The following is a 23,177-nucleotide window of genomic DNA, read 5'->3' as shown; positions in this document are numbered from 1 at the left end:
CGTTTCAAAGAAAGGACAGTTAATACTGGCCTCTTTGTCCTCACGCTAGACAAACTTTATTCCGATGAACTGCCATCATCTAGGCATTTTATTTTCTTGAGTTCCAAGCCTTTTCCAGTCCCCTAGGTTTTCATTTTTTTTTTTTTTTTTTTTGGTTCTTCTAAATTTCACCTCTGATGAGAAAGTATCCACCAGGGATACACACCATCTCAGGGAGAGGACCAAGGACCATGCTGCCCAGCATGGCATCAAGTTTCTCGGGGGTTGGAAGGACCTGCTGTGAGCTGGGGCTGTAGGTCAGAAGAAAGGCACATGCCTGGCAATTGCAAGGCCCAGAATGCAATTCCTACTACCACTGCAAATAAAAAAATTAGAGAGGGCGTCCCACAATAAAGTGTAGTATATTCCATGATATAGTAAACTATTGTCACTTAACACATGCCAGGAAAGAAACATAGTTAGCCTTGCTTAAGAAGTAAAAGAAGTGCAAACACAGCTTGATTGATAAAACATGTTTTTTGCACAAGTATGGGGTCAAGAATTTGATCCCCAGTAAAATACCACGCCTAGCAGTATGCACTCTTAAACATAGTACTGGAGAGATAAAGACAAGAAGGTCCCTAAAACTCACTGGTCTGCCATTCTGTCTGTATCTGGGAGCCCCAAGTCACTGTCTCGAAAACTAAGATGGAAAGCTACTGATGAATGACACATAAGGTTGATGTCAGGCCTTCACACACACACACACACACACACACACACACAAACACACACACAACTGTACGTACACATCCACATACTCCTGTACACTTATCCACATGCAAGAATTCGCAATAAACAAAACGAGCAAATTAAAAAAGAAAACAAAAACTTTAAAAGAAGGAAAATGAACATTGGACATATGAGGAAATTTCTTTCAATTAAAAGTCCGTTTGAAGTAGCTGTTGGCACAATGTTAACTGTGTGAGCGTTCTCAGAAATTACCTCAAACCAAAGTTCTTAGAATGACTTTCCATGTATCCTGAACCTGCTGCAGAAATCTCTGTTGAAGAAAAAGAAAAATGTAAGCACAATTGAGTTTATAAATTCTGCATGATGTTCCTTGAGCCCTGTCTTCTCAGAGAGATGGCCTGGGACTTGCTTTCAATTCCATAGGAGGGCTCAGATTTCTGCACCAGAGTGTACAGGTAGAGGTCTCTCTCTCTCTCTCTTTTTTTTTTTTTTTTTTTTCTTTTTCTTTGCTTGTGATATAGTAAGTTCCAATGAAAACAAAAGGTAGTCAAGTACAGTAGCTAGGACATTGTCCATACATCCTTGTATAGGCCTGTAAGAAAGCAAAGATGCTAAACAGCATCTTTCAGCAGTCAACTAAATAGACTTCATCGCTTCTTTAGCTTCATTGGGTACCAGCTTATTTCTCCCTCTGACTCTTCTATATCATCTCTACAGCGCTGCTCATTAACAGTCTTTATTACTGTCTTCCATACTGGCCTTTTTCTCTTATGTTTGCTCAGCTCTCCAGAAGTCCTTACACCCCAGGAAACCTTTGCAAAACGTTGCTTTATGAGTTAGATTCTGAAGTCGAACTACCTTTTCTTTTTTCTGCTCTAATAGTGCACATGTGAACTACACATTACACTGAGCCCTTCCCAGATTGTTTGTGTGTTGGTTTATTGAAACAGGGTCTCACTGTGCAGCCATGGCTGTCATGGCACTTTCTATGTGAAAGAGTCTGGTTAGCCTCAAACTCACAGGATCTGCCTGCCTCTTCCTCCCATGTACTGGGATTAAAGTTGTGCACTACCATGTGTGATTCATATTAATATGGTTTCACAGCAAGATAATAATTGCAGTGACTAATTAGAAGAACTGCTGTAGGCATCTCAGAAATATCTTCTCTTTTCTGCATAACTAATGAAGTGAGGTAGACAAAGCTCTACAAAACCCACATGACGAGTTTTAAAAAGTTAAGTTTCTGTTTGGAAAAGAACTCATAATGTTAACAGCAATCTTTTTAATAACATTTTGGTGCCTACGCCACAAGATACCAAATATCACTTGCCAGTAGGCAAAAAAAATAGTTTCTAAGAACTGTAATTTTCAAGATAGCATTGCATATTATTTAGATCATTTTGTCTCAGTAAAAGTCATGTGCCTTCTTTATAGTCACGAGGAATTGGGAAGGGTAGGAACATCTCCTATCCCATGTCTTCAAGCATGCACAGGACAGTGGTCTCTGTGCCTTGATGAGCATTACAATAAAGTAAGACATCCACTTTAGTAAGAGGTTTGTCTATAGAAAAATGACCCATGTTCCTTTGCAGTTTATCCAGACCCATGGAGTAATTAAAATGAAGATCATTTAGAAGTTATTGCTCTCAAGTATAAAATTCTAAAGAGCAAAGACCTGAGGGGTGTGTGTCACCCCTATTACTGAGCTGTACCATGGTCCAAGAAGATCTTTCTTTGAATTAGAATGGAAGAAAAGACATCTCATAGTTTTTAAAATTCCCACCAAAAATGCATATCTATTTTATGTTTCTGAATTATTGCCCGCCATGTGATAAACACTGAACTTACCACTGCTAGTCAGAGTGGCCAGTGAGGCTGACACCCTTAAGTTACAGCCTATGAATTGGCCCAAGTTAAACTTCAAAACCTACTAACACTTATATAGGATATATATGTTACACCAAAAGAAAAGAAAAAAAAATAGCTCAACAAAAAACAGTTATGAGGTGAGATTCCCAGATTAACCAAGGAGTTTTGTGATTTCTGCACCTCCCCTGGGTGGTACTGATGGAGAGATGGATATGTCAGGTGGTTGCAGCCCAGACCCATGGCTGCCTTCTTAATGCTGCTATGAAGAAAACTGTCTTTTAATATGTTTCCAAAACTTTGGTCTACAGCCCTGGAACTCCTAGCACTCTACATTTCAGTTTTGGTAAAGGAACTCATGGAGTTTACCCTTCTTTCATGTTGACGGCATTTTTTTTCAGACTGGCTAGGGAAAGTTAATAGCTCCCGTGTTGGAGAATACCAGACTCACACTATGTGAGCGCTTGCCCACGGGAGTAGCCTCCTCAGAAGCATGTGACGTGTTTCATCATTTTAACCCTCACATGCTACTGATCTCTCTTAATCTAGTTATTTGTGCGGCACGCAGAGCGATGTCTGCATGAGCAGAGCCACTTTGTATGCAGTGGAGATCCTCCTGGGAGGAGGGAATTTCACAGTGCAGCCCATGCTATCCTGAGTAAACCAAGCCCTTTTAATCCCAGGCAGTGTAGCATCTGTCAATAACTCATATGGCTTCGAAAGAAAGAAAATCTACAGGAAAAAAAAAATCACCTCAGTTTTATTGTTGTTTTTCTCTTATTGTGTACTTTTAAAATATTTATAACAATGAACCATTTTATTTAGACTAAAGTGGCTGCTGTTCAGCCAAAGCCGTGAACACTTTTTGTTTGCTAATTTAAAAAGCAGTTCAATGATTGGTGCGGTGCTTATTATGAAGCAATGACAAAAGAGTTCTGGTGGGTTTAATAGTTTTAGCTTACGAGAGCTGTTGTTAATTTCATCTGTAGTGTTGCAGGTGAAAAAAATGCACAATGGATAAATAGTCTATATTGGTTTAACTGAACATAATATATAGTGTGTTCTGGAGTTGTTTGTCTCAATAGACTATAGTAATCAAAAGTAATGAACCTATTATGTGCAGGACCTTGGAGAGCGTCGAATGGCAGTAAAAGTGTGGCACATAAAAGGTTTATTAAAGGAAATTAAAGTCCATCATTGCCACACCTGCTCCCCTATTATAAGTCCATGGCAGGTCAGTGCCTTCAATCACAACCTAGCCTCTGAGAGCGGAGTCTAGCTTCCATTACCACGGCAGTCACACGGCCGCTGCACGTCAGGATTTCAGGACTGGAGCCACGAAGCCTTCCTGCTCTCCGTCTCTTATTTTTCCACCAGCAAAGTACCTTCTTTATATTTAAGAATTCTAAAAATGTGCAGAAGTGAATTAAACTAAGAGGTTATATTACTAGATTCTTGCAAAATGGATAGATGCCCATGGGGTCAGAGTATAGGAAAACAGAAGGCTTTGAAAGCCTGTATTCCTTTGATAATTTATTTGATTACACTTAAAACCTTCAATAATGACAGGAATTGATACTTCCATGTGCCACACTCGGAGTTTGCGTCTCTTCTACATTTGTGTGATCTCGTGACTGTAGTTTTCCTGACACTCAGCGAGAAAATGTAGTTTTCGGTTGATAGTTAACACTCCCGATGGTATTTTGATGGGGCACTGCAAGGGTTTGTCTTCTGGTTGCATTTTTTACATAGGCAATTGTTTTTTCTAACTTACAGAGAGTTATAATAAGAAAGCATGCAGAAGGAAGGAGGCACTTAAAAATCAGGCGGTCAGCCTGCATCCTTTGGCTTGGTAGTAGGGATCTTCTCGCTCTCACAGCATTGTGGATGAGACAACCCCTTTTCCATCTTTGGAATTCTAGAAGCATACAAATCATTAGCAAACACTTGTGGAGAAAGAAGGCCATCTGCCCTCTCGCTGTTATCATCTCTGCTTTCCAACATCTGTAGATGGGTCTCTAAAATCAGTGGTCCTCAAGAACTGTCAGCCAGATCCCACAGAGCCAAAAGGAAATTCAGGAACATGGAAGGCTGCATGTTTTCATAACAACCTTCAGAATTTCTAATCACGTGTTTTCATTGACTGGTCAATATAAACGTAATGATCTCAGTACTTGTGTTCGCATTGCAGATGGATGCAGGGGTTGAAGATAAAACGTTGCATACTCTCTCAAAAGAAACTGAAGGTGAGTTAGCAGGCTCCCTGACACTGTCACAGCCATACCAGGAAAGATGGGCGTGTCTATGCTTGTCCCTTGTGCGCAGTAATCGAGGAAACCTTTGGGTAGCAGGAGTGATGTTCTCTGGTGACTGGGACTACAACCAGATCGACAGCTTATTACCAGGGCTGGTTTTTATGTTTATGCTCTCTGGCTTAATAGTCCCTGTCTCTACCTAGTTCAAGTGAAATGATAACATTTGCTTTGTTCACTGTTCCTACTGGGAGTCCCAGGCAGCTCCTGAAAGTAATGTTTGGAAGGTTCAACTTGTTGGCTACCCTTATTTTTTTTTTTTTTTTGTAACCAACAGATGGTAATGTAATATTGAAATATAAACAGGCCCTTGATGATCTAAACAGCTGGAAAACAGGATTGACTGGCAATTATACCCCTCAAGGAAAATAACTTTTATTATAATTAGGTATATTTTGTGACCCTGGATTTTAAGTGGAAAACCAGTTTCACCATGGCTCTGGAAACATATAGTGTTGATGCTGATTGGGGAGAGCTGAGCCACTGTCACCCTACCTTCCTGGGAGGGTTTGTCACTTTAATTTGAGAACAACTAAGTAAACGTAATGCATATGTTAGCTATACATCTACATATGTAGTCCAGGTGGTTAATTCCCATTTAAATGAAATCCAGAGTCCCAATGCTTTTTATTTTAAATGTGTGTAGTTGTCCTTGACCCTGGCGTCCCAAGTGCAAAGTGATCCTGCCTGTAGTGTGAACTTTCCTCTCCCGAGACAGAACCTGTGCCCCCCTTTATTATGTAGTTTCAGTTTAAATGGCTTTGGAAGAATCATATCCTTTATCTTTAAAGTTGAAATAATATGTTTTGGGGGCTTTAATTTCCATGCAGCAAACCTCTCAATCGGATATAATGCTTAAGAACAGGAGTCTCTTTTATTATTGAGAATATGTGCATGCTTGTTCTAAATAGCAGAATTCTAGAGATTAGACTGTTTGTCCCTTATTTTGATGTCTCAAAGCACACCACTCCACCACAGTTTCAAGACGTGGCTCTTTTAATTTGCAATTATTTTTGGACTTTATTTTTTTCTTTTTTGGCAATAGACACACAGCCTTAAATAGAGCCAACATGTTCTTTTAGAAGTGTACTACTGTCTCTTGTGGCGCGTGAGTAATTTTGGAAACCACCTGTTGTCTCCCTCCATATGTTGCTTGTCCTTGTGTAGGCAGGTATTTACCAACATGAATTCCTTCAGTTCCCAGAGTTTCAGGCAAAAATTCAAAGCTCTTTGAAAAAGTCCCTTCTTTTGAAAGGCTGTTGATGGTAACAGTGCTGAAGGCTGTTCTTGTCTCCCATATGTAGGAACTGTTTGGGATCAACTTGTGGTGCTTATTGGCAAAGCTTGCAAATCTCTCTAAGAACTTTCTTACTGCCATTAAATATGTGTACCCAGATATAATCTAACACATAGGTAGATGCTTGCATAAAATCTATGACCTAGTACATTTATAAGCACCACAAAAATAAAGAAAAGCAATAATCTTAGTAGTCTTTTGAGTAGTTTTCCATCCCAAAGAAAATCAAGTTTTTCTTGTTTCTGAATTTTTTTTCAGAATGCATCTAATGCCATTAGAAAGTCTAACGTACTAATCTATAAGGAGCCAAGGCTTCCCAATGTGTCAAGCCTAGAATGATTCTATTGGGGCCATATTTTCTACCCTCTTATTTCCAAAAACCCAGAGTGAAAGAAAGAAAAGCCAAGTGGGGTCTGTCCTAGCCATTCATTAGTGTTAAGGTTTCAGTCAAACAGTTTTAAAAATAAACTCAATTGAGACTTTCTTTTTTCTTCCTTCCTTTCTTCCTTCCTTCCTTTCTTTCCTTTTGTTGTGAACAGTTCCAATGGATTCTCTGATCCCAGAGCTCAGGTAAGATCTCCCCTTTGTGACACGTTCAAATATTGGTTGATCTGATTTGTTTAGAATAAGTTGTTTTCACAGCTCAGAACCCTTGTTTCAGAATGAGGACTAAACCAAAGAGTACCTTCACTTGGCTCTTTCTAACCCTCAGGGAAGCAGAGAAGGGCAGCAGTTGTGTTGACAATGAGGCTGAAAAATATTTGATCTAATATTCTAGTTTTAAAAAACAGCTTTTGTATAATGTCTATTACTACCTGCCTTTCTTCACTGGTCACCTATTTTCTATATGCTTGTATACCTTGTGTGGCTAGATTTTGGGCTGATGGCCCATTAACTCAAATAAGGAATTGCCTAGATTCTAAGCTATCCATTTTTTGTTGTAAATAATTAGTTAATTCTATCAGCTAGTTGCTTCCAATTTTAGCCTACACAATAGAAAATAATGTGACCCTTTAAAGCATGTCTATCCATTTCTGTGTTGGGTATTATAGCTTAGACAATGTTTTGAAAATTCTACCTTACTGAGCAATACAGAAGTTCATTACATCTGCTTTCATAGAATTATTGTCAAAGTATAAGCTTTAGAAGTAAAGTCCAAGAGAAAAACAAGGACTTCTGGTGGGAAAGAGCACAGCCTTGAGATACACTTTCCTTGAGTAACACAGTTGCTCTTGCAAGCCCACTATGCCCCAGTCTAAGACTTAGCCTGACTTCTGAACTCAGCAACTGCTGTTTATAGGCCTCAGCAGGGAATGTGTGACAAAGGGTGTTCTAGAGTCTCACCTACTTACCCCACAGAGGGCCATACTAACAGGTTATGCCTCATCCCAGGCACTGCGCTTGGTGATTCCCTGGACCGTGGGCTCTTAGTTACTTCCTCTTGTAAGTAAGTTGATTTGTCTGAGTATCCATTCATTTGCTTTTCGTGCAAAAGAAAATTACTATCAAGAAATCTATGTTTGCCTGGGTTAATGATGTTACCATCAAGAATTTAAAAGTTTAATCTTGAGCATACAGAACAGTGCATATGATAGGCAAATATATTTGGGCCACATGAAAAGTATGGAACTGATCACATGTGAAATATGAAATTACTTTTTTTATTTCCAATTTTACCTTTTAAACCTATTCTCATTTAAAATTCCTGTTCTTGGGGGGAGGGCATAGGGGGGCTGACATTTAAATGATGAAGGGGGGGAGAGAACCTTGATGTTTGTAGTACCATATATTGATTTCTGGAGGCTTGCTGTGACCACAGGGATGGTTTACTTGTGGCTGTAACCATAGTCTTTTTAGAAGCCAAGTCATTTACAGAAAGAAAAGGTCTTTTTAAATGATTGGTGTTTATGAAAGTGATGTTAAAAGATACAAGTGTGAATTAATAATGGACATGCACGGCCCTAGATGGAGTGCCTACCTCAGATGAAATACCAATAGAATTAAACACGGAAGGAAATGTGTGGAAATGTGTTGTGTAACTTTTTGTAAAAAAAAATAAAATAAGTATGCTATTGGCGCTAATGACTACAGTAAAACTAGTATTGTTAAGATCCTACATATCATGGCTGAAAATTTCAAAACATACATGAAAATCAGTAGCTAATGCCAGTATCCCACAGATGCACAGGCAAACTGTCCCAACTCCTGTTTCTCTCCTGGGCCGGCCTTCCTCTCATTCTCAAGGAGTCCAATGCAAGGTGTATGTCACAGAGGTGTTATCCCATCTCCTGGGACCTCAAGAGGCTAGACCTCAGAGTACTGCAGTCTGTCCAGGGGCTGACCTTCACCAGTCTGGTTATGGACAAAAGAATGCTAGTCTTCTAATTCTGTAGAAATTATTCATATCCAATATCACAGAATAATTCAAATTATTAAAAATTCCAGTGGCTGAAAAAAAATCCACAAGTTTTTCCGGCCTCTTGAGTGAGTTCTAAAAAGCACTTACTGAAACTTTGTAAGTCTCAGTGTTCAACAAGATGACCGTGCTTACACTTTCTTGATCCCAAACTGTTTCCTACAGTTTGCCTTGACTGAGGCATAGAACCTACCTACCATTCTGCATAATATCCTGTGTAGAGAAACTAAAGTAGTGATTTCTATGAAAACATCTATTAGTGTCCTTTTTAGTTTTCCTGCCCACTTCCCCAGATTCACTTCTAACTGACTCTACTGGCTTTTTGTGACTAAGCGTCACAGCTATGCGTCTGGATTCTGAGTGCCACTGAGAAATGTGGAATGCTTTCCCAACATAGGAGTTATGATTATTGTGTAGAGAAGGATGGTAACTTTATATACAGCTTGCTTGAAAATGAACTGGGCATGTAACTGCTTTCAGAGTGGCTACTTCCAAAAGGTACCAATACAAATGGAGCTAATTTCAATGCACTGTATATTGTTCGTGGCACTAATAAAAATTGGTACTGACATTCCCATCTCCTTATTATTCCGTATGCCAGCTCCTATCATCACCATTAAAAAAGCAATTTATAACCACAGGCCCACCTTTAATCGTCTTCCTTATTAGCATTTCCACTTTGGCCGCTGTCGAGTTCAGGTTACAGGTAGTGCAGAGAAAGCTCCAATGTGTTCCTCAGTCACAGCCAGGGCCACATCTCTGCTCGCTTCTTATTACCGCTCCCCAACATCTGAACCCCATGCTATTGGATCTACTAATCCTGGCGATCGGCTCGTGTGTTGGCAGTCAGTCTGCCCCCTTCTTCTAATTAGGAAAACACATTCTTACCTCGGAAGTGACTTTGTTCTGTGACTCCGTAGAGAGACAAATACACACAAGGCCCTCAGGTACATTATTGTGCCTTCAGTGGTCTATTGCTGTTACCAGTTTGTCAACTCAAGTGTTATAATAAAATGTCTACTTTGATGCCTCTTCTTACTTTATTTTCTTGAATATTTTATTTCACTTTTAACCCCGCCTTTGACATTTTAAGTATTAAACTGACAAATCCTTTATCAACTCTAATCAATCTGTTAAAAATCTAATGCTTTGACCATAAATGAAAAATTTTTCTAACTTACAAAGTTATATAGTACCTGGTTTTTCTTATGTTTTCTTTTTTTTAAAGATGTATTTATTTATTTTATGTATGTGAGTACACTGTCACTCTCTTTAGACACACCAGAAGAGGGCATCTCTTCACAGATAGTTGTGAGCAAGACCTCTAGAAGAACAGTCAGTGCTCTTAACCACTGAGCCATCTCTCCAGCCCTTCTTATTTTTTTCTAACGGCCTCATTTTAATACTTTATGCATTCAATTTTAATAAAATAAAGCTTCCATTTAGGTCATAGTGATATTAAAACTGCATGAATATTTTTAACAACTAGGTAAAAACTAAAGAAAATATTAACAAAAATTTACTTGGTAGAAAAAGTAAGCATTTAAAAATCTATCAGGGAAGCCTTTTGCAGAAATGAAAACAAAAGGAAGTTTGCTGTTTTGCAAGAAAACTCAGTGAACTATTATAATACTATCATGTACTTGTAAATTTGCATAAAATCTGATAGCACTTAGCACTGAACTTGTTGCTTATTAGCCCCTGAACCAATTCACATTGAATTAGTTCTTGAAACAATATCCACAACATCTAATTGGATCCACATAATAAGGCAGTAAAGCAGTCAGGACAAATGACATTAGCTGCATTTTAACTCAGGAGCTGGGGCCAGGCTCAGGAAGTCCTTAAAGGGCAGTGTGTCTGAGTAGGAGGCTCAGAAGGAAGAGTTTGGTTTCTGTGTGCCTACTACTTCCTGCGGCTTCTCTGTAGCTTCCTGTTTCGTCTGCCTCCCTCCGATCTGTGCTGTCCACTATGTTTGTGGTCCTGTGTCCTACCTGTTTTGACTTAAACTTTATCAACAAATTAATAAATCACAGAAAAACATGTCCTTGAGTAAAAACAAACTCTACTATGCTCTCTTTTTCCTGAAATGCCAGTTAAAAAGTGAGCACTGTCTTCTTCTTCCAACTTGGGTTCCATACATTGACTCTGATTTTAAGTCTACATGAAAATGTCAAGTGACACAAGTCCCTGTCTTACATAATTTTTATTTTTTCATTGGGGACTATCAAAGGCCTTAAACTTTTGTTTTGCATTGTGAGAGAGCTGTTGGGCTAACCACTAAGTCCTAGGCTGTCTAATACCCTTAAATCAGAATACTGAATGGCCCTCATATCTTCATGTCTTCAATTCAACCATCCATGTTTACAAAGTATTCTTCAAGCCAGAGGTACTGAACCTCTACAAATATCATTTAGAAAATTCATTCAGAGCCATATGACAACTAGTCACTTATCATTCATAGTTGTAGGTGTTAGGAGTAATCAAGGCATCATGTAAACTATCCAGGGGGGTATATTCAGGACATGTTGATTACTGTGCCATTTTAGAAATAGGTCTTGAACGTTTCAGGTTTTGGTCTCTGAGGAGAAGTTATGGAAATTACCAAGGGTACTGAGGAATTTTGTGTGTGTGTTGATTATGTTGATAGCCATGGTATTTTTTTAGCCTAGTTCTGTACTTTCTATGTGACATTACATCTTGTACCAGAAAATACTATAGAGCTAAGAAATAAATACAGATATTCAAAAGCTCTAAAACAAGTTGCAAACAAAAAATTTCATTGTCTTACTTCTACACTCAAACACTCTCACAAGGAAATTGGTGGCCTCTGTCAACTCATTGTTATACAGGTGAGGAGCCAGTGTCACTAGAAACCCAGACAGTGGCAGAGTTCTCTTACCCCAGACTGGATTTGGTTGAGCCACGAGGATTCATTAGTTGTTTGTTAGGATGTTTTTCAAAGCATGTTTCAATCTTCTGCTCCTACCGAAGGATGAGAGTGCTCTGATATTTACCGTCTCGGGGCTTCGTCTGCACCTGGGCAGTGTTGACACCGCAGACACATGACAGACTGCTTCCATGGTAAAGCCATGGAGTCAGATAACAACCTCTCAGAAGAAATACAAGCAAAGCAGTCTCGCAGGCAGTGGGAGAGGTCATGTCTAATTCCTAAGCCACTCTACGGCACGTATGTAATACAAACATTCAGGTCTCTGCTCTAAGGATTCCCCCAATTTTTCATTTCAGTCTCATTTCTATTCTTCCTTCTATAAAAACCCTTCTCTTCGTGTCATTTTCTCTTCGGCTATTATAAAAACAATTTGCAGGGAAATGGATGAAAATAGAGGTAATATTTATATTTTTTGCTTATTTTTGAGACTCTTAACTGTGAAGCAATGCTGAAAAAAAAAAAAAAAAAAAAAAAAAAAAAAAAAAAAAAAAAAAAAAAAAAAAAAAACACCGAGTGAAAGTGCCTATGTGAATACAAAATAAGACAATTGCTTTTGCATCTCAATTTCGTTATAGGCTCTAGCTGACCAAACTCTCTTCCTTTATTTCTTCTATGTGGAAAATGTGCTCATTCTTTCCAGCTTAAGGGTCACAATGTTTCTTCTCTGAAGTGTCCCATGCCCTCTTAGACAAACTAATACTTTCTTCTTTGTGTTTCCAAAGCTTCTGTGCTTCTCTCTTTTAAAACACCAGCTACGCTCACCCCACCGCCCTTTTGCTGCTGTTCTTCCATTTGTCTATTCACTCAAAAGGTAGCAGAGTCTTAGCTTTCAGATGTGCAGCTACATTGGAAAGACAAGAGAAAGAAAACAAATTAAATCTAATCGATTAGATATCATTTTGTCTTTTTATATAACAACTTCTTCTTTAAGTATAAAAAATTTATTTCATTCTTCTTTGTATCTCCGTGTTACTTTAGAAATAAAATACCTGTACGTCATTAACCTCTATAGTTTTTCTTTTAGAATAAATCATGGTAAAAGATATATTATATGAAACATTTCTATCTAGCCTTTTATTTTTTAATAACTGTCTTAAAAGTGCCAACATGAATGGAAGAAATCACCCAAGACCCTACCCTAGATGAACAGCTAATAAGTTAATCGTTGCTGAGAGGGGAAGAGTCAGTATTCTCTAAAAACAAACTCCCTGCTATCTCATCAGTGGTTTACTCACACACACACACACACACACACACACACACACACACACACACACACACACGGATTTAAAAAGAAGTCATGGATTTGAGAGAGTTTGGACAGAGAAAAAGTTTGGAGGTAATGTAAGTATGGAACATGTATTAAACTTTCAAATTTTGTTTAATTTTAAAAGGTGCCAGCCATGCCTCCTCTTCCAGATTCTTCGAGTCTTTCCACTGACCTGCACCTTCCCTTATTTTTTAAAAAAAAGTTTTATTAAATTGTGATGAAGATGTACGATTTTTAATATAGGCATGCCTCCTTCAAAATCATGAGTGCTTCTACTGGCCTCTCATTTGCAAGTCATCCAGTTGTTGTATTTCCTCTATTAAGTACTGTATTGAAATGCTAAATGTCCTTTTGGACAGTGTGAGCAAGGCAGACCAGATGTAGGCCGGGAGCTGTTAGTTGGGGTGGCGGGATCCACCAGGATCCACCATGGAAATATTTCTAACCCAGAATAGTCGGTAAATTTAGGAGGCTAGATTCCGAGCCCAGTGGTTGTGTTATCTGTTGATTCTATACAAAACAAGACAAACAAACAAATAAGAAGTGTAACTGTAAAAGTGAGTTGCTTCTGTTCTTATCAGTGTCTACTATGGCTGGATTTAGTCACTTGCAGTCAAGAAGAGAAGACAACACTGGGAGACAGAAATAGATACCACCAGTCCTGAGCAGAAGAATCTAAGGAGAGGGCTTATGAACAAGCCAGCAGTCTAGCAGGACCTGTGAGTAGTTAGAAGTCAAAGGCTCAGGCCAGCCAGTGCTAAAAACTGTAGGGACAGAACCCCACCTGATTCTCTGCACCTTCCTGATGTGACAACCATGGAGCCAACTGGCCTCCCAGGTTGATCAGTGGGAACAACTAGGTAAGCCTTGCAAAATTTTCAGTGTCCACTGTAATAGATACAGAGCTCCCCACAGCCCCTCCCAAGGTTCCTGAGCCCCCTTTGGATGAGGATACAACATAGCCAGAGGTCTGTGTTGGGGAGGATCACTGAGCTTAAGATAAGAGCAGGAAGGCCAGTCTCCTCTGGGCATTCTAAGAAACACATGTTCTTCTAACTTGGCAGCCATCTTGAATTCCTTCTACCACTTGTGGCCAGGTTTTCTTTGATTCCATAATTTCATATTTTTTTAGAAAAAAAAACCCAATTCCATTTATAATACTATACAAAAGAATAAAATACTAAAGGATAAATTTAACAAATCACACAAAAGTCTTATATGTGAAACACTATATAACATAGTTGAACAATTAAATGATGTTTAAAAAATTAATCAAATGAAAAATAATCCCAACCCATGCCATATATGTTACTCTCAAAACAATTTTTAGATACAATACATTCACTATTAAGTAAAAACATTTTTCACAAATTGAAAAAAATCTACTAAAATTCACAGATTCCATAATTTCTTGACACTAGGCTCCTCAAGGTCTATCTTTCTCTATAGCCATAATTCTCTGATGTTCTCAACTCTTTAAATACATTTACGTGAAAAAAGGAATCTACGTCTCCAGCTGTCCCTTCTTTGAACTTCAGCTCCACAGTCATCTCCAACATGAGTTCCCTGGGAGATGACTTCATATACAAACTTGTAAGCAGATCCTCTGTCATAAATCAGAAACTCCTCCAGCCTTCCTGATGTTCATCAAGGGGAAAGAATGAAATCTATGAGTTCTTCCTTGGCCTGTGTCTTACCATGTATCCAATGTCTCCAAAACTGTGTCTAGTCTCTGCTCTCACCCTTCTCCCTGCACTTGTATTCCTGGCCTGCTTGGTGCCCCTGTCAGGCCAGTATGTGTTCTTCCTGCCCCCATGCCTGGAATGTTGTTTCCTACTTGGCCATGTGGTCCCTCCCTTACTTACTCCAGCTTCTAACTCTGTCTCCCTGTTGACAAGACTGTTCCTGATTTAACCCTTGCAACTACAAACCCTCACTCCACAGCTTTCTCTATTCTTCTCTATTTGTTTCTCTTAGTGGAAAAAAAAAGTCACTTTCCGACTTGCAGTCTGGCTGTATTTAGTTCTGATATGTCTATCTTTATGACAGCATTTGTTTTGTGTCCGTGGAAATTTTCATCTCTTACCTCAGTGATAATATCTACCACATTCAGTATAGTGTCTGCCATATACACTAGGTACTAATAAAAACACGGAATGAATGGATTCTGGGAATTCCAGAAAATACTATAGGTATAGAAGTGGTTCAGGATTCCTGTAAAACTGGCTGCTGCAAGGAACATGGTGGCTTCTGAAACTCATTCTTTACAGAGTGTGAGAAGTCCACACGTTAAGAACCCAGAGCAGGCCCTCCTTAGTTATGTACTAAGTTAGACTGAAAATCCCATGCCTCAGCAGCCTGTTCCTTGACTTATACGTGTTGGATACGTGAAAGCTGGTCAAAGAGAAAGGATAGGGTAAAAACAGAGGTGGTCTCTTGAGTTCCTGTGAAGCACAGATCTTGCCATTGCTGGGATCGTTCTACTGGCCATGCATGACATGACAGTGGCAGTGTTTAAGAGAAATGGGTAAGTACTGTGTCAAGAGAAAGGCCCCGAGGGCAAAGGTACATGCAGCCAAGTCTGGTGACCTCAATTCAATCCCCAAATCTCATAGTGGAAGGAGAGAAGTCACCGCTACACATGAGTCATGGCACATGCATGCGCACGCACACAAAAAAATAAGATTTTGTCAAAGTGCATGCTCTCTAAAGGCTGTGTCTGCCTTTTGTAACTTTGTGGTTTTATGACTTTAGACTTGATGATGTTCAGCTCATTGCCTTGTCTAAAACAGGGGTTAGCAGCTTCTGGGTAGCCTAGTAGACCAAGGTTAGGAAAGTTCCAATCTTATCATCCCTGTTTTGAGATCCAAGTACCTTCATCAATGGTAATTTGCAGACTATCTTTCAAAAGTGTACACAATGACTGTGTAAACCAGAGGGTCGAAGGAGGATCTGGAACTCTGCCTGGCTCACAGTGTCTCCAGGACTGTGACGGTGCATCTGCACGTTTTCCTGGATCCTGGGCACTGTAAAGTGGGTGCCGCTACCCATGCTATTTAGATGATTTTTAAAGCTTCAGCTCAGAACCAGATGGGGAAGTAGTCACAGTGTTCTTCGGGGTTTCCTAGTCCCTTGCTTTGTGGCTATAACAGAAGACTGCAAACTTGAGGTAATAATAAATACATGTATTATGTATGTGAAAATTCAAAGGCTAGGGGTTACATCAGTGCACCAGTAACAACATACTTCATCATACCTGGGCAGAAGGTGTCCCATGCCAAGAATTCCGTTTGTAACTGTCACTTCTGAGCTAATGTCCTTACTCTAGATAGTGAACAGAGACTCTGGTCTCAGTTGCCCCTTACAGGTCCCACATTTTACAAGAATAGTTCACTTTTTATATGAGCCTTGAAGTAGAGTTGAAACAGTAGCAGGGAAGAGCAGTTGTAGAATGATCTAAATGAAGATATAAAAGTGGTCTTCTTATAGAAAAATAACATATTAAAATGATTTTTTCTTTTGCTGGCACGGATAAGTAGAAATGGTAAGGTACATGCTGAGTTCTGAGGCCAGAAGGTGGACAGTCAGTATAACTTGTATTGGGACGTTGTGGGTATCCAGAAAAGGAGGTGGAAAATTGGCATAACTTGCATTGGGATGCTTTGGGTCTCCAGAAAAAGAAGGAGGTATCAAAGGAGCGGCACTTCATGTATAGGATGTGAAGGCAAGTCCAGACATCCAAAGAAAGTAGCAGCAGTTGACATGTACAGACATCACGTGCAGACATTGTTTTTATTTGTGTCCTTCTAAGTAAGAAACAGTCTTTATTCTTTTTTAATTCATTTGTTATTTACTTATTAATTTTGTTTGTTTTTTAAACAAAGTCTTACTTCATACCCAAGGATGGGCAGGAATTACCTATGCAGTCCAAACTAGTCTCAAACTGGGGGCAATACCCCTACCTCAGCCACAGAAGTGCTAGGATGATAGGAACAATTTATAAAACTTGGTTCAGAGACAGTCTCTAGAGGCAAGTTGTTTCTGATTTACTAGGATACTTGGCTGCTACCACACTTCACAGTTTGGCATGTGTACATATATGTGTACACACCCACCGTTCTATACACACATTCATAGCAATGTATCAGAGATGGTGATCCCTACTGACTGAGCAGTCACCCGTGTCAGAGCACATTCCTCCTCTGAAATTCCACTCAGGTGTGATGGCGAGTTTTGTCTAATAATTTAAAATGGGCCTAGGTGAATATGAGGATAGATGGGGACATTACAAGTGAGAAACTTCCCTTTAAAAATACATTGTGTTCTTCTCTAGGTTCCAAACTTTTAGTTCAAGAATAATGGGGAAAGGACAGATTTGTGGACCAAATCTCTACATTCAGATAAATGTAGCAAATAAATTGGTGTTTCTGTTGCAGGTGTAGTCGCATGGTCTTGGAAGAAAGACTTTGGTCTGTCTTAGTTTCTAAATTACACACATTAATGGAAGAAGTTCACCATCGTGGGTGAAGTTTGTTCTGCCTCACTTTCTCTCCCTGCGTTGCTGTGGCTTTGTTTCTACCAGTCTTTGGCTTACCGTGTCATATACATGCATGTGCACACTGGTTAATGGTCCTTCCCCCTCCACCTCACATTTTACATCCCCGTTCCTTTCTGTTCCTAGTGTTTTCTCTAGAGAACAGAAGGACATCTTTGTATTACACTGATCACTGCTAACTCTAGTGTTTCCTAGGCCTGAAGTCCTTCTACGTTAACCCATTGAGTTTGAGTGTTTCTGGAGTTATCACTTCTTCACAAAGCAAAAGTCAACAGCTGGTGAACTGTTTAGAGCATGTTGACTTTTGCTTTGTGTAGAAGTGGGACCATCTTAAAAATAAGGGGGTATCTGTCTCCCGGACACACACAGGAAAATTTAATGTGATTCTTTTTTAATGATTTGAATATTTTAAGACAGTTTATTAATTCATTTGAGAGTTCCATACATTATAGTTTGATCTCATTCACACCAACTCCTCCAACATCCATCCAACTTTGTGTCCTATTCTGTTTCCTTTGTTGTGTTTACCCCCTTGAGATTCAACTGGTGCTTCCCAAATATTCTTAAATATGTGGCCTGCCCTGGTCAACCCTCTCAGGAGTCACGCCGTTAATGTACACCAATTGTCTCCTTTATCCTAGTCATTATCAGATGTCAATATCTCTACAACAGAGAGTAAAACACACATGTGCTCATCTCGTCACTACCATGCCATGGTTTTCTTCCTGGCCTAGGTTTGCACAAGTTTTGGTTTTTGTTTGTTTGTTTTTTGTTTTTTTTCTTTTTGCATACTGTCTTAATTGTAGGTTCACATGTGCTTATATCCCATTGTATCTTTAAAACACTGTTTCTTTGTTGTTATCTACCATCTCTGTCTCTTATACTCTTTCAGACCTTCTTCTAATATAATACCCAAGCCCTGGGATAAAGAATTTGATATAGAAGTCCCATTTAGGGCTCTATCGTCTTTTATTCTCTGAAGATTAAGCAGTTGTGTGTACAAATGTTATTTATCATCAGAAGTGTTCCTGATCAGAGTTGAGATATGCACTAATCCATGGGTGTAACAGTAAGTAATCAGGGACAGTTTTAATACTATGTCTATTTGGTAGAATATTAACAGGAGGTTCTTCCCTAGAGCCTATAACCTTTCTAGTCATAGGCTCTTGATACTATGATGGTGAGAGGTATGAAGCAGGTCTTAAGTCTAATGAGAATGTAATTTGATGCTTCCATAACATTTTTGCCACTATTGTACCAGTGTCTTGCAGGATAGTCATTATTGGCGCTCACAAGGTGCACAATTGAAGTAAATAATTTAAGTGGATAAGGGACAAATACAGAAAGACAGTAGCCAGAATTTTAGTCAGGGGAACAGCAGGTGGAAAAACCTAAAAGATTAGAGTCAGTATTGTGTGTGCAATGTCCCAAGACAGCACAGAGACCCATGTAAAAAAAAGTAGAGGGGCCATAATTGGAAATTAACTCAGAAAATCAATGCATCAGGTTGTACTGAGAATCGTATGCCATTTCAGGACTTCTGACTTTACTGAGATATGAAGATTCTGTAGTGTTTTGAAAGATGACACAATGATTTTCATGTCAGTAATATCCTGGTCTGGACAAAAGAGGCTGTAGATCATGTGTTGAGAAGCATGTAGAGTAGTGAGAAGTTTACTAATCATACCAATGAGAAATGGTGGGTGACTTGGACTACAGGGTGATGGAAGAGGAAGCTAGTTCACAATACTGTGAGAGCAGATTTGGATACACAATGGAGTGAAGACTGTTTAAGACTTTTAACTATGTTATCTACGTGACTGAGAAGCAAGATTTGAGGGCTGCATAATCTGTAGCATGTTAAATCGACATATTTACTGGCTATAGAAATAGGATGCACTGAGAAACATCATATCCAAAGAGTGTCTTGGTTCTTTGATCTCATGAAATCCCCCCCCCCTCCTTGTACCACACTAAAGATGGTTCAAATATTTTTTATTTTGTAAGAGAGAGCATGCTTCTTTCTTCCCTCTTTGCATCCTGGACAAAAACCAAGGTCAATATACAAAATCATCTGGCCTGTTAAGAGTAGAAAAGGCTCTTATGCCAAGTGAGCTGCAGGATCTAGCTACTATTCATGGCAGGAGCTGGAGGAGTACATATGGGCTGGATCCCAGGGGTGCTGGATCAAAGGTATGGAACATCAACTTGGATAAGGAGAAGTTAGTGTGGAAGCCATTTCTTGTGTTGCAGGATTTAATACCCTGTCAAGGAGCCTGGGGGATGGTACTAGCATGCTGATAAATTGGCTTTTGGAAGGCTAGAGAAGCAACATCATACTCTTAATTTAGAAAATCTAGAACTGCCACTACAAACAATAGAAGAGAGGAGAGAGAGACATGACCATTCCTGGAATAGATAGATGCATAAGCCAGAAAACCCACCCTGTAAACATCTCTTATCCCTTGCCAAGCGTGTAAGCCTGAGACACTTCTCAGAAACCAAGTCCAATGATTGCCTGTGTGGGAAGTCCTTCTCACAATGATCCCCAAGACTTACTTGCTGAGATCTTTTGTGGCTGCATTTTGGTTGTGTTCTGTGATGGTCTCATAATTCCAAATGTCCTTGATGAGAGGTGAGGTATCTTATCTGTGTACAGAAAGACAAATACTATGGATGTAGTTATGTGTTATGCTTGTTTAGTTCTAAGTGCTCCTCCAGTTCCCATGACTGTACACTAGGGTTCCAGTACCAGGCGTGATTTTCCTCTAGCTGAGTAGGAAAACTGAATTTTCTTAATGGAGACTTTCTTGATTTCCCAGTATGCTGGAGAATTGATCTGGAGCATCTTCCAAAGACTCAAATGTTAAAGGCTTGGTGCACTGCCCGGCTCCTTTAGAAGGTGGAAGGGACATTAGGATGTACCCTGGAAGGGATCGTGTGGCACTGTCCACATCCTCCTCTTGCACCCATCCATAAAGTAAAACATTTTTATATATTTTACGACTGCAACGTGGGCAATAGGACAAGCCGCTCATGTGAAACCTCCACAACTCTGAGTCACAATGAAAGTGTTTCTCTGTCTAAGCTGATTATAACAGACTTTTTGTTGCAGTAACATGAAGCTGACATATTATCTAAATTTATTATCTAAATAAATTTCTGATTCTCATTTATCATTTTTCCAAAGTATTTATCCTCTCACATTCTATGTACCTGGTGTAGATAACTTTACTGGAAATTTTTATTTCTCTTTATAATAAAAATTCTAGGAAGATTATTTCTCAGCCTCTTGGCTAAAATCAAGTGTAAAAACTCTAGGAAGAAAGATTTATCTTCAGCTTCATTCAATGATATATCTTTATTGTCATGTTGATATATACACACATATATATATACATATATATACACATATATATGAATATTTATGACTACAAACTGAGCTATAGTATTGTCCATGAGCATTAATATTGTTGGAAATCATTGAGTTGCATTTTATTCCAAGAAGCATTTAAAAGTCCCAGAAATCAACTGTACTAATTACTGGTTATTGTTCTAAGTATAGAATGAATTTGTCTTATAATTGTGGTGTGGAATGCAAATGGACTCATACATAGCTTCTCACTTTGGATAATTTACACTGGATAAACAGAATAATGTACACTCTGATAGCACGTGGAAATATTTACAAAACAAACCTCCCTGTAGTATTGCTAATCTCTGTTCTGAGTCCATGAAAATTGACTTCCTTTATTGGATCAAAGAAAATGTTCTCCACAAGTAGCTCAAAGTATTTGTGTGCCATCCTTTAAGGAAAAGTTGAGTTTTATAAATGTAAGCCAAATAGGTTTTGTCAGTTGGCTTTATTTCTCGCCTACACAGGAAGCCTGACATTTGGAAAGCTTCCTGGGGTCTCCCATGATTGGCTGTCTCCTTTCACTGGATTAAGTCTTGTCTGTTTATTAAATCACAGCACCAATGCTAGGAAGCTCACAACTTCCTGTAATTCCAGCTTCAAGAAACTGAACTCACTTCCACTGGGACAGCAGTGTGTACTCTAACCACTTGGCCATCCCAGTCCACAAGCCATATGTTCAGCAACTGCCATTTTTTAAAACTGATGGCCTATCTTTTTTATTGGGAAGAATTCTTCACATAGTCTACATCATGCTTTATAAGACACATGTTTCCAATACCTTCCCCTGCTCTGTGGTTTTCTTTTCCATTTTTGTCTTTTGAAAAGTCTTTGCCAGAGCCTGACAAATAGTCAGAGGCTCACAGCCAACCATCAGACTAAGCACGTGGACCCCAAAGGAGATGTTAGAGAAAGGACTGAAGGAGCTGAAGGGGGTTGCAGTCCCATAGGATGAACAACAATATCAACTGACCAGACACCCCAGAGCTCCCAGGGACTAAACCACCAACCAAAGAGTATATATACATGGAGGGACCCTTGGCTCCAGCCACATATGTAGCAGAGGATGGCATTTTCTGGAATCAATAGGAAAAGAAGCCCTGGGTCCTGTGAAGGCTTGATTTACCTAGTGTAGGGGAATTCCAGGGCAGCAAGGTGGGGTGGTTTGTGTAGGAAGGGAAGCATCCTCATAGAAGCAGAGGGAGGAAGGATGGAAGATGGGGGTCACCTAGGGGATTGAAATAACATTTGAAATGTAAATACACAAAATATCCAATTTTTAAAAAGGAAAAGGAAAAGTCTTTTGAGGAGTGTGATGCATGGTAGGATGGTCACATTCAGAAAGCTGATCTCACTGGACCTTTTCCACCAGAGTGTGCCATAAAAACTGATGGAAACCCAGTGAAGGTCTACATCCTAGCTGGGACCTTCTGACACCTGAAGCTTTACATTTAAATGTTATATAATTTACTAGTTTTGTCCTTTAAATTTGCATTTTTAACTGGTTGGAAAAACTTTGCTTCTCCTAAGGTTATGAAACTGTTGCCTCAGATTTTCTTTTTTACAGTGTAAGCTTTAAACCTATAACCCTTAAAGAATTATTTTGGTATAGTCATCTGTCATGACCCACATGGAGAACATCAACCTAGTTTGAGCTGTACTTTCCTCAGTTGATAGACTCCTTACTTTCCTCTTAGAGAAATGTGTATCTTTGCCATTCCAACATTGAAGGTCACTGCTACCATTAAGTTAAGCATGGGACATGTAGGACTGCCACTACAGTTCCTCAGTATTCTGTTCTAACAACCAAGATGGCGGCTGAATGTCTAAGGGGAGTGTGGCTTAGATTACACGGGTACTCTGGGCCAAGAACAGAGCAGGATAGGAACATACTCTATCCTGAATCTCGGAATGGCACAGTTTAAAACACGAATTATTTATTTCCAAATTTTTTATTCGATATTTTCTGATTTGTGACTAATGGTGGATAAAGAAACTGAAAAATGAAGGCTGTAATGATGAGGAGCAAGCATACAGTATGCTGGACAGGCATTTGGGGCTTTGCTTGTTTGCTTGTTTCACATAAACACCCACTGTACCAAAAGAACAACTGTTTCCCCAGGGACACATGTCTCCACAGTGAGGTAGCCATGGAGTAGGTCTGTTTCTGTCCCCTCACGGTGGAACATCTACACGGACGGTTCCCTCCCTGCATTTGTGTTGGTACTGATAAGGCCAGAGCAGGAGAGTCCCAAGTTGTATGACAAGACTTTGGAGCCAAGCTCTCCAACTTTGTTTTTGCTCTTATTACAAGTAGTCTTTGCTCTTCTTGGTTCTTTTTATTTCTGTAGACTGTGAAAG

The 23,177-nt window shown here is 39.3% G+C and overlaps 1 protein-coding gene across 3 annotated transcripts in view; it reads left to right on the top strand.

The window, feature by feature from the left end:
• Positions 1 to 4,789: 4,789 nt before the first annotated feature.
• ST18 (ST18 C2H2C-type zinc finger transcription factor) overlaps positions 4,790 to 23,177 on the top strand; it is a gene marked incomplete at both ends in the record, with an annotated part of 82,286 nt that continues 63,898 nt past the window's right edge. For all 3 annotated transcript variants that reach the window (XM_080938508.1, XM_080938507.1, XM_080938506.1), the window contains 2 exons: positions 4,790 to 4,844; positions 6,747 to 6,777. In XM_080938508.1, the coding sequence (XP_080794634.1) occupies positions 4,790 to 4,844; positions 6,747 to 6,777 (86 nt within the window). The remainder of the gene's footprint in view (positions 4,845 to 6,746; positions 6,778 to 23,177) is intronic.

This window comes from Micromys minutus (genome assembly GCF_963924665.1).
Source record: "Micromys minutus genome assembly, chromosome: 26".
NCBI lineage: Eukaryota > Metazoa > Chordata > Mammalia > Rodentia > Muridae > Micromys > Micromys minutus.
Note: the sequence above shows the minus strand (reverse complement) of the source record. Positions and strands in the feature narration are given on the sequence as shown.